The sequence below is a fragment of the Solanum verrucosum genome, unplaced genomic scaffold (genome assembly GCF_900185275.1).
Source record: "Solanum verrucosum unplaced genomic scaffold, falcon-dt-bn FXZP01000280.1, whole genome shotgun sequence".
Lineage (NCBI taxonomy): Eukaryota > Viridiplantae > Streptophyta > Magnoliopsida > Solanales > Solanaceae > Solanum > Solanum verrucosum.
The window spans coordinates 737,187-751,047 of NW_026019982.1; the positions used below are offsets into that span (position 1 = coordinate 737,187).

The 13,861-nt window shown below is 29.0% G+C and overlaps 2 protein-coding genes across 2 annotated transcripts; both read left to right on the forward strand.

Annotated features, from left to right (window-relative positions):
- Positions 1-1,287: 1,287 nt before the first annotated feature.
- On the forward strand, positions 1,288-2,201 carry LOC125817355 (fasciclin-like arabinogalactan protein 9). The gene has a single exon (XM_049496885.1). The coding sequence runs from the start codon at positions 1,329-1,331 to the stop codon at positions 2,076-2,078; it is 750 nt and encodes a 249-aa protein (XP_049352842.1). The 5' UTR covers positions 1,288-1,328; the 3' UTR covers positions 2,079-2,201.
- A 10,522-nt stretch (positions 2,202-12,723) lies between these two features.
- LOC125817430 (glutaredoxin-C9-like) lies at positions 12,724-13,382 on the forward strand. The gene has a single exon (XM_049496966.1). It carries the CDS (start codon positions 12,767-12,769, stop codon positions 13,220-13,222), a length of 456 nt encoding a protein of 151 aa, XP_049352923.1. The 5' UTR covers positions 12,724-12,766; the 3' UTR covers positions 13,223-13,382.
- The last annotated feature ends 479 nt before the right edge of the window (positions 13,383-13,861 follow it).

The window sequence follows — 13,861 nt, forward strand, 5'->3', positions numbered from 1 at the left end:
TGATATATTCACAAAGAAAATGACTGGCTATTTTTAAAAGTAAAGTGGCTGGCCCCCAAGATGGCAACTTATCTTGTAAAAGTATTTCTAAGTGGGAATCATATTGGAAATTCCAAAAGTATCACTCCAACTGTTAAATGATCAAAGGGAACCAACATGAGTTTTGTGGTGAAGTAGTTCACTCTTAATTATTAGATGTCTCGAGTTCGAGCCTTGAATATGGAGAAAATCTTGTTGGGAGCGTCGCCTTCGGATGAGCCTTGTAATACGCAATCCAAATTTAATCGAGGCTCCAATGTGGGGTCCGAGTGGACCTACCTAATGATAACTTTAAAGAATAACAAGCTAAGTTGCTCTGTTTCTTAGTTGAAACCATGTAAGTTTTAGCACAAATGTGAAATGCCATGTTATGCCACTCTGTCAAATGCCATTATTATATGCTTTTCTCCTATTATAAAATTTGTATTTTCATCTTTGTAGTTGGTATTGCTACTTTGGTTAATTGGATCTGGTTCTTTTTATTTCTTGCCTACACTTTTTTTTTTAATTCATTATTTTTTTCTATTAAAGTCAAGCTTGATCTTTTAGTGCATTATTACAATGTTAATTTCTGTAATAATCAGTTGACAAAGAGTGATTAGTACCCATTAACTACTACTATTAGCAATTAAAGTGCCTCCCATATTGGTTAACTAGACAATTCATATCTCTTAAACTAGTTTTTGAGGTTAAGTTCAAATTTCATTTTCTTTACATGATACTAAAGCCAAATCCATTTATGTTGAACTCACATGTTATTCTATTCACGCCCTAGTTGTTCAATCTAGACATGCCAAGAGGTTTCAAAATGTCACGCATTACTTGTCTTGATGTAATATTATTTCACGCTTTGGACTCGAGTTATCCATGGTGTGAGTTAGTGTTCAAATTGTTCCAAATTAGTTAAAGGATGTGGACAATGCTCATTTCATGAATCTAACTTTTGACATTGAGTTAAACCAGACAGACACAATATCTAACTTTTGACGTTGAGTTAGACCAGACCACACACTTTGTTAACATTAATATTGATTGATGGAAAAACAAAGTGTGGTTTTGGGCTTTGGGATTTCTTAACTACTACTATATTTTATTCTTCCTAGTCTTTTCATTGGTTGTTATATTTTCATTTTCTCAAATAATACCTATTTGTCTTGATGCAAGTTCATATACAGCTCATTCCACCAAGGATTAGCCCCAAAACTTATCCCATAAATTACACCACAATCCTCTCTACAACTCCACACACATCATATCACAACTCCACATTTCACATTTCTCTTCCAACAATGGCTCATCAAAAGCCTCTTCCTCTCATTCTTCTATCTATAATCCCACTTTTCTTCATTCTTACTCAAGCTCAATCACCAACAGCACCAGCACCAGCACCAGCAGGACCAATTGACATCTTTGCAATCCTCAAAAAAGAAGGACAATACAGCACATTCATCAAATTCCTCAATGAATCACAAGTTGGAAACCAAATCAACAACCAAGTCAACAATTCCAACCAAGGCATGACAGTTTTAGCACCATCAGACAATGCATTTAACAACCTCCCAAGTGGCACACTAAACCAACTAAATGACCAACAAAAAGTACAACTCATTTTGAACCATGTTATACCAAAATTCTACACATTTGATGACTTACAAACTGTAAGCAACCCTGTTAGAACACAAGCAACAGGGCCAAAAGGTGAGCCTTTTGGACTTAACTTCACTGGAAATAACAATCAAGTGAATGTCTCATCTGGTTCTGTTGTTACAAATATTTATAATGCTATTAGAAAAGACCCCCCATTGGCTGTTTATCAATTAGACAAAGTTTTAGTGCCTTCTGAGTTTACTGATCCTAAAGCTCCATCTAGTGATGATGCCCCTGCACCTGCTAAAGCCAAGAATGGTACTAGTGGTGACAAAACAACAGCTGATGAGCCATCACCAGCAAGTAGTACTAAGCCAAATGATGCTAAAAGGATTAGTGGTGGAATTCTTGGATTGATTTGTGGTGTTTTCTTGATGGGAACACTTTCTTGAAAGGGCAAAAAAAAATAACTATGATCTTTTTGCTTATAAAAATTCATTCTTGCTGCCATTTTGTACTACATTATTTTCTTCAAGATTGATTGTTGTTTGTTCATTTTTATGATTTCATTCTTTTTGTGATGTGATTTCTTTCTTCATATAAGTATTACAGTTGTACAATTTTGCAAATACAGTTGTGTCTTCTATTGTTATTTCTTGTTGTCTCGCAGACCCCACTCAGTGTCTGGAGTCCACATTGATTAAATTCCAACCGCGCATTGTAAAGTCCATTTCTCCATTGGGTGGGGGTGGGGGTGATTAAGGGCGTTCGTTTGACCATGAAAATTACAGAGTATTGAAAAAATATAGTTTTTGTTTTGAAAGTAAAAAAATGATATTTGAAAATTGAAGTTGTGTTTGGATATGAATAAAACTTCTTTGGTGTTCGAAATTTTATGACCAAACGTGTTTTTCGGAGTTCAACGGTTCCTAATGCTTTGGAATATCTTGATGCTTCTCTATGTAATTTTGACAAACATGTTTTGATTCTAATTAAGAGAAGATAACATGCAACCTTGACTTTAGAGAATTAGAAAATGTCTACTTGTGGTTTGGTTGGGATTTGAACTATTGTTTAGTCTTACAGATCAAACTCCACTACACAATTTAATTAATTAATAGTACTAAATAGCTCAACTAAACAAATGGATATTTAAAACTATATAATATAAAGTCTTGGCCTTTGGAAGATCAATGAGTCGGCTTAGATGAGATTCATCGAGCAAGCATTAGCTCCACGTGCGACTTTAAGATAAAAACTCATTTATTAGATAGTTAACGAACTGCAAGCACCTTTTTTTATCAAAATAAAAAAGAAGCACACTAAAAAATTATGTGCTCGCCAAATTTAATTTTCTTGGATCGATTCTTTTAATTAACGTAACGCAAAATAGAAAAAAAGGCCAATCGACATGATGAGTGCTTATAAAGCCTTTATTTAGAAGGCTCTCATATGAAGTAAACATGTTTTACTAACTATAACATAAGAAAGTTCAAGTTCTAAGTTCAAATTTGGTTGAAGATACAATTACTTTGTGTCTAAAGTCTGAACTTGTATATTAGTAGTAAAACACTATCAGTTTGCACAAATAGGTATTAAAAAAGATTTAAGTTATATTTACTAATAATTTAAGAAATCTTTTACATTATCGATGAGTTATAACTTACAATAGCAAATTAGGGAATCATTTTTTATCATATTACTAACTAATACTTATGAAGTGATTTATCTCTTAAGTTTTCATTTCATAAAAAAAGACTGACTTATAATATGATCTAATAACAGAATATTCATCATACTGTTAGTGTATAAAACTTAAAACTCATTTATAAATATCTCTTGAAATCTCCCTTCAATAATTATGATTTTTTTTTTCAAATAATCAACATAATAATAATGTTAATGGATTCTTCTGTAAACACAACGGAACAATAATTGTGGCCAAGTGGCCATGTGGTCAAGATTTTCACAGTGGTATATCATATCTAAATATTTTTTAATTAAAATTCAGTTTAATGGATAATTATGTAGACATGACACTTCAAATTAATACATTTGGGAATGTTGATAATCTAAGAGATTATCTCACAGGCTGTCAAATTAATGGTTTTAAAAATCAATTTTCTAAAAGATATTGTTGAGTTAGGTTAAATGTGATTGAAGTTATCATGAGTTTTCTCTAACTTCAGACAATGTCTTAATTAATGTTTGAAGTTTGGCTTTATCAAGGCTATAATTTTAGACAAAAATGTTCGAAATCAAATGCGAATTTTCAACTCCAGTTACGTACATTTAAAGTTGTTTCCGAAATGGATAACCTTGAAAATAAAAATAACTTTATATATGGACAAACAACACAAATTCCAATAGTATAAGAGTAAAATAATTACTTCCTTACACGTGAGTTTTCAATATTACAAATCTTACCAGAATTCGGACTTCGTATACATGTATCTTGGATACATAAGGTCGAAATTAGGTGTAGTTTGTTCCAGATACACTGCATCCACGTGGATTCACATGTGTCTGACTCTCTCGCTCGCCTTTCTCTATTTGTATTTCGATATGTATCTGGTATATCTAGTGTGATTAGCATATATATGGGATACACAAACTCTCTCTCTCTCTCAGCTCCCTCCTCTCTCTCTCACCTTTCTCCATATGAATATGTATTTCAGAGTGTATTTTGGTAGCAGAAATACATGTATCTAGGTGTATCTGATTTGAAATTTAATATGAAATTATTAATTAGTGAGAGGATATGTAATCTTCTCAAACTATAAGAAGAATTAGTAAATATGGTATCAATGTCTGTGTAATTAGGTAGTTTTTCCAAAATTCAAAAAATGGCCCCAAAACATATATATGTACAACTTCTTCCGGTTGGTAAAAAAAAGTAGAGCAACTTACAAAAATGACTATATTTATAGGGTTATTGAAGTTCAATAGCTATATGTATGTTATTTATAAAAAATAACTACAATTTATATCTTTTTCTAGCTGTATTTCTTTATATGTTTTTATTTTTCTATTTATACACTAATACAGTTTTAATTACAATGAACTAAATAAGGAACATGTATTAATTGTGTAGCATATAAATACATTGAATTCAAATTGGTATATCTATTTATAAGACTTAAAGTATTAATATATCAAGAATACAAGTATTTATAAAAACGTAATGTATTAATATATCAAACAAGGTAAAGTATGACAATTAACATATGAACACGATAATTTGAAAAATGAATACATTGTTGTTATTCAAAAAATGAATACAATATAGTATATATATGAATACATTGTTGTTAAATAAAAGAATTTGAAAAATGAATACAATATAGTATATATATGAATACATTGTTGTTAAACAAAAGATGGATACATTGGACAACATAGAAACAAGAAAAATGGAAAATAATAGAATGTGTAGGTATCTAAAAGTGTGTAAGTATTCGCTTGTATAAAAATTGATAAATACAACAAACGTCAATCTCTTTTTGGTCAAGTTTTTTCTGTAATACTTGAGGTTTGGTGTTAACTCATGTATTTGTTTATAAAAATATAGTATTAATGTATTCAATTATACTTGTATTGCCTAATCAATCTTTTAAATTGGATAAATTACTTATGTATCTAGATATATTTGTATGCACAAATCACCATTTCAACTTGTGTTAATATTACAATACAAGTATCTATATATATAAATATTCTACTATATACAAATTTGACAATCACACAAACCTCAATCTCCTTTTGCTCATGTTCTTCCTTTACTACTTTTTTTTTGTATAACTATAACCATTGTAATGGAGAAAACAAAACAAATCTTCAATCGAACCCCTATAAAAATAGATGAAAATGTAGATGGATACAAATATAATATTCACAAAAAAGAGAGAAAAAATCAATTACGTAAAAGATACTTGATGAATTCAAATCACAATCACACAAACCTCAATCTCTTTTTGCTCATGTTCTTCCTTCACTACTTTTTTTTTTTTAACTATAACCATTGCAATGGAGAAAACAAAATAATTCTTCAATCGAACCCCTATAAAAATAGATGAAAATATAGATGGATACAAATATAATCTTCATAAAAAGACAAATAAAAATCAATTCAAAGATACTTGATGGATTCAAATCACAAAAACTGCTCCTAGAATCATCAAAAAAATCATAAATTGGAAGGAATATGGTAGGAAAATTTGAGAATATGTGATATAGTAATATTGATGAAAGAGAAAGTATACATTAATGAGCATAAAAATGAAAAACTGATCACATAAAATGTGCCTAGACATAATTAGTTATCCTTGTAATAATAATTTTTCTATTTAATATTTAATAACTTTCCTATTATTTATATATAATTAACTTTGCTATTTATTGTGTAGTTATATCCATATAACATAAAGAAAATAAACTATAGCTATTTATTTTAAATATATATTGATGTTTGCCATACTGTAGTTTTTCCATGCATAGTAAGGTAGTCCAATAAAACTGGTAAACTAAGCTAATAGCCGGCATTCCAAAAGCTTGGCCCATTCTTTTACAGATAACGGGCTTGAGCTATATTTTACTTTTGTTTTTATAGGCCCAATTTTACCGATTTAATTGGTCCAGTCAAATCTGTCTGATGACAAAAAAAATTTTATAAATTTTTTTTTAAAATTTAATTTTTCAACTTTTTTTATAAAAAGTTTTACTTTCAAATACCATTTGAAAATTATTTATATTGCCACGTTAAAGAATTATGTCTTGAATTTTCGAATATGGAAAGTAATGGGTCATTACCACGAATACCCATATTTTGAAAAGTGCTCTTTAATTTTTAGTTTATAAAATTTGTGGTTTACATAATTTTTGTTATTCAACATTATAAGTAACAAAAAGATAATCGAAAATACTTCTGATATCGAAAGAAAATAATTCACAAGGTAATATTCGTAGGACAAAAAGATTTGCAAGACACGCATAACTTAGATCCTATATAAAATGTATGTTCAAATGTTATTTTAAATTTCAAAAAAATTATAATTTTTAAAACTTAAATTATCAAGTTTCAACATTAAAATTTATGATCGATAATGTCAAATTGTTTTCTCAAAGAAAATGGCAAGTCATGGTTGAAAGTGACAGCGTCAAAATTTTAATTAAGGAGTTTAAAATCTAAAGAAATAAGTATACGAAATAGTCAATGAAGTTTCACATTTACTATATATGTATAAAAAATAATTTTAATCATATATAAATAGTATAAATTTTTTGTCGAAAAGGATTCAGATAAACCCCTAACTATAAGCTGGCTCCGCACATGGTTGGACCAAGTGCATAACTACACTAAAATGGCGTGTGTAATTGGTCGCCGACAATTCCAAAAGAAAAATGCAAAGACTACAACTCGTAGTGGAAAAATCAATTATTATTATTCGGCGGCCGTTTACGTTTACTTGTACCAAATTATGAAATACAAAACATACCACGTTTTTTCTTTCCCTCTACAAATAAATGTGGATAATATTACTCATCGTTCACGCTCAGTTGATTGATTATACGAATTTAATATTTATAATGAGAGATTAATTCCTAACATTATAAATTTCCTCCTTACTCTCACATTTTAGCATAGAACAACACCTTTTAAAATTTAAATAGACATCAAATCACATTTAAATAAAATCAAGATAAAATATAGTAATAACAAAATTATCAATAGTCTATGTTGTTGGACCGCAAAATTCATAGAATTTCTGGTGTGCAACGAGTCACCCTTTTAAGAGGCATAATTTTTTTACAAAAACCTTCTTATATTAACCATGTGAAAAACAATGCATGGAGGCTAAAATAGGACCATCTCCCAGTTTCCATGTGCTATATTTTTTTCAAAAATAATACTCATACTACATGTTAACTTTGACTGTACAACTCCACATATTTTAAAATATTATTATTAAATAGATAGGCAATAAGAACTAGTCATTTTTTTTTTTTTTTTTAAATTATGTTAAAAAAAAAAATTCATAGTGGGACTGCTGAATCAATCTTTACGTAGTCAAAAATCCAAATTAAATTTGCCTTCCTTATCTTCTCATTAATTAAAATAAAAAAAAACTTGTTTAAAAAGATGACAAAAACGTCAGCATTGACTAAATTCTACTATATTAATTTTATTTTTTTATTTTCATGTTTTAATTAGCTATACAATGACGTCATTGGTGACTTGTTGAGATTAGATTAATTGGTTTACTTGTGGGAATAAATAATTGAGTCACTGTTTTATAGCACAATGTATAACAGTAAGACAAAAAAATATCCATAGAATTTAAAACTTGTCTTTTAACTATATCTATGTGCCAATTAATGCAAAGAATAGTAATATGTCAATTTACATATAAATAGCGTAACCCCACATATTTAACCATATAAATTGCGCTTTACGCTTCATATTTTTAATGATATAATTAAATCGGAGAGAGAATGAAAAAATACCATATATTTCAATATATCTGACAAATCGCACTGTAGTTGACGCATGCAAATTGCCAATATACATTTAATATCTTGTACTTACAATAGATTAATATGGTAACTAGCTTCGTGGAAGGAGTAAATAAATTATAATTATAATGCCACGTTTAGAACTTATGGAACTAATTAACTTTATTCATATTAGAAATTATATACACTAGAAATCACATACTTTTTTTTTTTATATAAGTAAACGATTTTAGGAAATGTTAAAACGTAAAATATGTCTATTTCCAAATAGTAATGGTACACTATCTCTCCTCTCACTAATTTTTTTTCCAGGAGCGTTTGTTATTTATATTGGATCTTGATTAAATACGAATTCACATAATATTATATTATCTAGTTTTGAAGGCGACATTCTTAACATGATTTAATTCATTTCCATAACCTCAAAATTTCAGATCTCTAGTTAACGAAGGAAAAATCTCAAACCTTCTACCATAATTCACGTTGATAATGTCATTTTCTTGTACATCAATGGGATTAATGTTGGAGTACAGAAATCACGAGCATCACGAGATGAAGTTCAGTTTATTATACACTTGGCAGAAATTTTGCTTCGTCATAACTTAAATTTTGTCCTCATTATTTTCTCAATTATTATTATTAATTATTCGAGTTTTTTTTTTTAATTTTCTTTTTTAAAGAGACAATTTAATTAATTCCTGTGACAACTGTAAAGTTAAAGATGAGAACATTAATTTTGTGGTAATCAAGTTACATTAGTTGGCTTAAATAGAATCTTCAGTTAACTATGCGTGAAGCATGTTAAAGAAAAACAATTGGGAGAAAGTACATTACAATATAACTTGTCAAACTCGTAAACCACTCTAGAGAGGTTAAATATATTAGGCAGATCTTGTATGATAAACTCGATCGAGAAAGTATATACAAGATTTCAAACTTGAACGCTTTATTTGAGAGATCATCTGCTCAACCAATTCGATCACCTTAAGTTTATGTGGATAATTGATCATAGGGAAATTTTAAAAAGCTTAATGGGACATAAAATATTATTGAAACAGTAGGAATTCAAATTTGTAACACTACCATTCTTGTTGGTCTATTACGTACCACTTGACTATTCAGTTACAAGGTCATGTTTTTAGAAAAGTCTATAAATTTCTAGAAATAGAAATATTAAGAGAAGCTTTCTAGAGAAGGAACATTATTGTTAGGGGCCTAATGAAATTCCACTTTGATGAAAAAATAAGAGGAAAAAAAATTAATTTTATGTTATTGTTTTTATATAGCTTTTCATGTATTTAATTATTTATATTTTTAAATTTTCTTGGGGATTAATTTAAACAAAAAACATAGTTTTCTTAAGTTACTTTTGGCCTTTTATATTTTCTCCTTCAATAAAGAAAGAAGAACACACGCTATTCTTCCTTACAAAGACAAACACATCAAAGTATAATTTGAGGTAATTCTATTTATATTTTCAAATAATTACGTATCTTACTACTAATCAATATTTTTCAATCATATATTAAAGAATAAATACACCTAAATACATATATTTTGTTGCTATTAAATACATCAAAATAAGAGACGCGAGCGAGATAATCATGTACCACATATAATGTGGAATCACACTAGATGCATTTATCTGATGTGATTCACATGTATCTGAGATATCAAATATGTAGATGAGAGGCGAGCTAGATAATCATGGATCACATATAATGGTGAATCACGCTAAATACATGTATATGATGTGATTCATCATTCACATGTATCTAAGATACCAAATATATAGGAGAAAGGCGAGCGAGATAATCATGTATCACATATAATGGGGAATCACACTAAATACATACTAGATACAAGTATATGATATGATTCACATGTATTTGAGATACATAATATAAACGGATGTCCGCGTTATGTGGCGGGTGTAGTTTTGTCGTTATAGTTACGTCCATGTCAACACCTACGTGGTACGTCACATTATTATTTTAAATAATTTTTTGGGACAATATTGTCAATGCCACGTTGTAGGGCCCACTCTACCTCTAGATCCTATCTATTGCTTATGTCATCCCCATTGGTGATGACGTAGACTATTACATTTTGTTTCCGGTATAAACGCTGTCGTTTAGCTGACGTTTTCATTGGCGCACCGTCCGCTTAATCACTCTACTTTGTTTACGTCACTCTACACCTCTTTTTTTTTTTAAATATTAATTTTTTAAAAAGAAAAAGATATATTTTTTAATATAGAGTCAAAAGACTTAAAAAGGGTAGGATCAATATTCCTGATTCGTACAAAATCATCATGACTTAATTGATAAAGACTTATTAACAAATCCAAATTATTCAAGCATTTAAAGATAAATCCATTTTTCATACTTTTTTTTATTTTTTAAGAATTATTTAAAATAAGTTTTAAAAAATTAAGAGAACTATTTTTTTGGGGTATGTGTGTGTGTCTGGTCGATTTTTCAAAAACAACCACCCTTTTATCTTACAAGAATAAAGGTAGCGAAGATCTACATATACACTCCATGCCTTTTAGATCGTACTTATATGAACTTAAACTGAATATGTTGTTGTTGTTGTGTTGGTTGAAAAATAAGCCTAGTTTAATGACTCTTATTTTGGAGGACTGATTTTAGTAATCTTCCTAATCATAAAAAAAAAAAATAAAAAAAAATAAATAATATATATATATATATATTATTTTGTTCACATTCGATGTTTGATATTGTTGGAGTTTTAACAATTCAGATTTTTATTAATGCTCGTCAAAAAAGATAACACTTCTATCAAAAGTTTTTTTAATATGTACATCCTAAAACTTGAATATGAAATATCTTATTAAAGATAAGAAAGTGTTATATATATATCCAATTGTTGATGGTAAGTAATGATATAAGTGGATACCAAAACAATATCTTGTGCAAGTTGCAACGTAAAATAGGGATCACAATCCAAAATTAGAGAAGTGTTACAAATTGGAATATGTAACAAAATAAGCCAATTAAAGTAATAAAAACGAAATAAGTGACGTCGAGGAATGATGAAACATCATCCTTTGTAAAAACTAATAAACCATTTAACAATATTCACGACTCTTATTTCATTTACTTAAATCAAAAGTTTAAAAATAGTTTTTCTATTTTTATAACGTAAAAATTAAAATTACGTACACATTACCTTCATTATCAGATTCCACTAATGAAAGATGTTGTCTACAATTTCTTATACACATTTATTATGTAATTTCTAAAATTTAAATTCTATACTAAAACAAGAAATCAATATCCAAGTTGAATAATTCTTTTTTAAGTGTATTAGCTGTTTTTTTGGTCTTTTTACTCAACCTCTCTTGTCTCATCTGATAAGGATATATCATCCTTATCTAAAGTTATAATTATAATATTGGGTATCTTGTATGTCACAATTAAATTTGAATGGGGTAATTAAATTGTAAATCAGTAAATATTTACCTAACTTTATACCACCCTTTTTTTTTTTGAGATTAGGCCAACATTTTTTCTTAAGTATAGATTAGATAAATTAGCAAGCCACTCAAAAGTAATTAGTACGTGTACCAAACTTTAGGATAAATTAATCTAACATGGTAATTAATCCCACATAAAACCTTCAATTCTAAGCTCGACTACCAAAGAATATATTATAATTCACTCACTCTGTAACCATAAACGAAACTACACGTAATAAAGTTAAATTCTTCATTTAATAAAGTATTTGAAATTGAAGATAACATTTTTTATTAAAAAAAAGTTAATTGTACTTGGACAAATTAAATTTCATTTTTTAAAAAATGTTGAAATGTTGTGAGTAAAAACAATTTTCTTCTTGAAAATATTCCTCAAACCAAAATTTTCAATATTTCACCAACATTTGAAATACTGAAGTTCAATACCTATGAAGTTACAATGGTTATACACATTTTTAACATGCTAATAATAAAGTAAGGATATTTAGTTTATCGATTCTCAATCATAACTTTTATTGTTTAATGAAATTTTAAGCCTAAATTATTGAGTTTTACCCAACCTAAAGATTTAAGGTATATTTCATTCCTATATTTATACGTTAAAAGTAACGAAATATACTTGCAACCACTAGTAATGACCCTAGTGGTTATAAATTATAATCAATAATGGAATCAATATCATGAGTTCTGATAAAATAATTGAGATTTTTTCATCTTTAATCAGATGTTTTAAGTTTGATCTTTCGAGAATGGTAAAAAGCTCTATTAGGAATGATGTTATACAAAAATGTGAATATAAATTTAATTAATCTTAATATAATTTCAACGTACCGAGTGGGAAACCAAATAAATAATGGGACAAAGAACGTAATCAAATGGTACCCACTTAGATACACAAGAGCATAGGCTGGTGATGACATATTTTAACGTAAGCCACAACTTATATTACGCGTAACATATCGTAACTGCCGTTGACACCCCATACCGTCTCTACCCACCCCACCTTTTACCTCCTACCCCTACCTACAACCATTTTGCGCACATATATATATGCACAATATCTAAGCTACACAATTCACAAATATAAAAAGAAAAAGAATTTATATAGCTACAATTATTAATTTCATGATGCAACAAGCACTTCCTTACAAGTCATCATGTATACCTATAACACCAAGAGTTCATCCAAATGATCGTCATCATCGTGTAAGTACCAGCAATTCATCATTGTACGTTAAAGGTTCGAAAGAGGAATTGAATAACGTTGTTAAGGATAACGCGGTTATAGTTGTGGGAAGACGAGGTTGTTGTATGAGCCATGTTGTCAAGCGTTTACTTCATTGTCTCGGAGCCAATCCTGCTATTTATGAAATCGAGGAAGAGGACGAAAATGAAGTCGTTGATGAGTTGGAGAATATTATTGTCGCCGGAGGTGGTGATCGGAAAGAGACCGGACGGTTGCAGTTTCCGGCGGTGTTCGTCGGAGGGGAATTGTTTGGTGGATTGGATCGGATCATGGCGGCTCATATTACCGGCGAGTTGACTCCTATATTGAAAAAGGCTGGAGCCTTATGGCTTTGAATTATTTATTTCTCTTTTTTTCTTCTTTTTTTTTTTTTTTTTTTTTTTGTGTTTTGGGAAATAAATCAAACTTGGTAGATGTGGAAATACAAGATTTTAGTTAAGGGTAGGTTCAATTTTTATAATTTGGGGTTACTATTATGAATGATTTTCCGCTCAGTTCGATATTTACTTTGAAACTTGATTAATTTTAAAATATGAAATACTTCTTACTAAAGACGACTTTATACTCTTGTTAGTTGTTGAACTTGAAAATTTTGAACTTTTGATCATTAAAATTGGCTTGTGGCATATGCTTGGCTTCTGAGAAAATGTCGGTTTCTGGTTGTATTTGATCTAAGTTTCATAATTAGCCACCTGGTTCAAAGCTCACGTTTGAGTCCCGATTAAATTCGATCATGATTGAGGGTAAGACAGTTTCACCACAACTAAAATTGATTACTATCTCAGTTTCAATTTAGGTAAACCTAATTACTTTACTCGCATTTCACAAAAGAGATAGGCAACTTTTTTCTTAATTTTTAAAAATAATGTAATTTAAACATTTCCTTTTTTACTGTCACATAAATATATATTTAAAATTATAAGTTTTTGTACGAAATTAAATAAATTTAAAAGAGATGGACTGTATTTATTTAA

Coding starts and splice junctions, on each gene's coding strand:
- LOC125817355 (XM_049496885.1), top strand. CDS start 1,329: ATGGCTCATCAAAAGCCTCTTCCTCTCATTCTTCTATCTATAATCCCA.
- LOC125817430 (XM_049496966.1), top strand. CDS start 12,767: ATGATGCAACAAGCACTTCCTTACAAGTCATCATGTATACCTATAACA.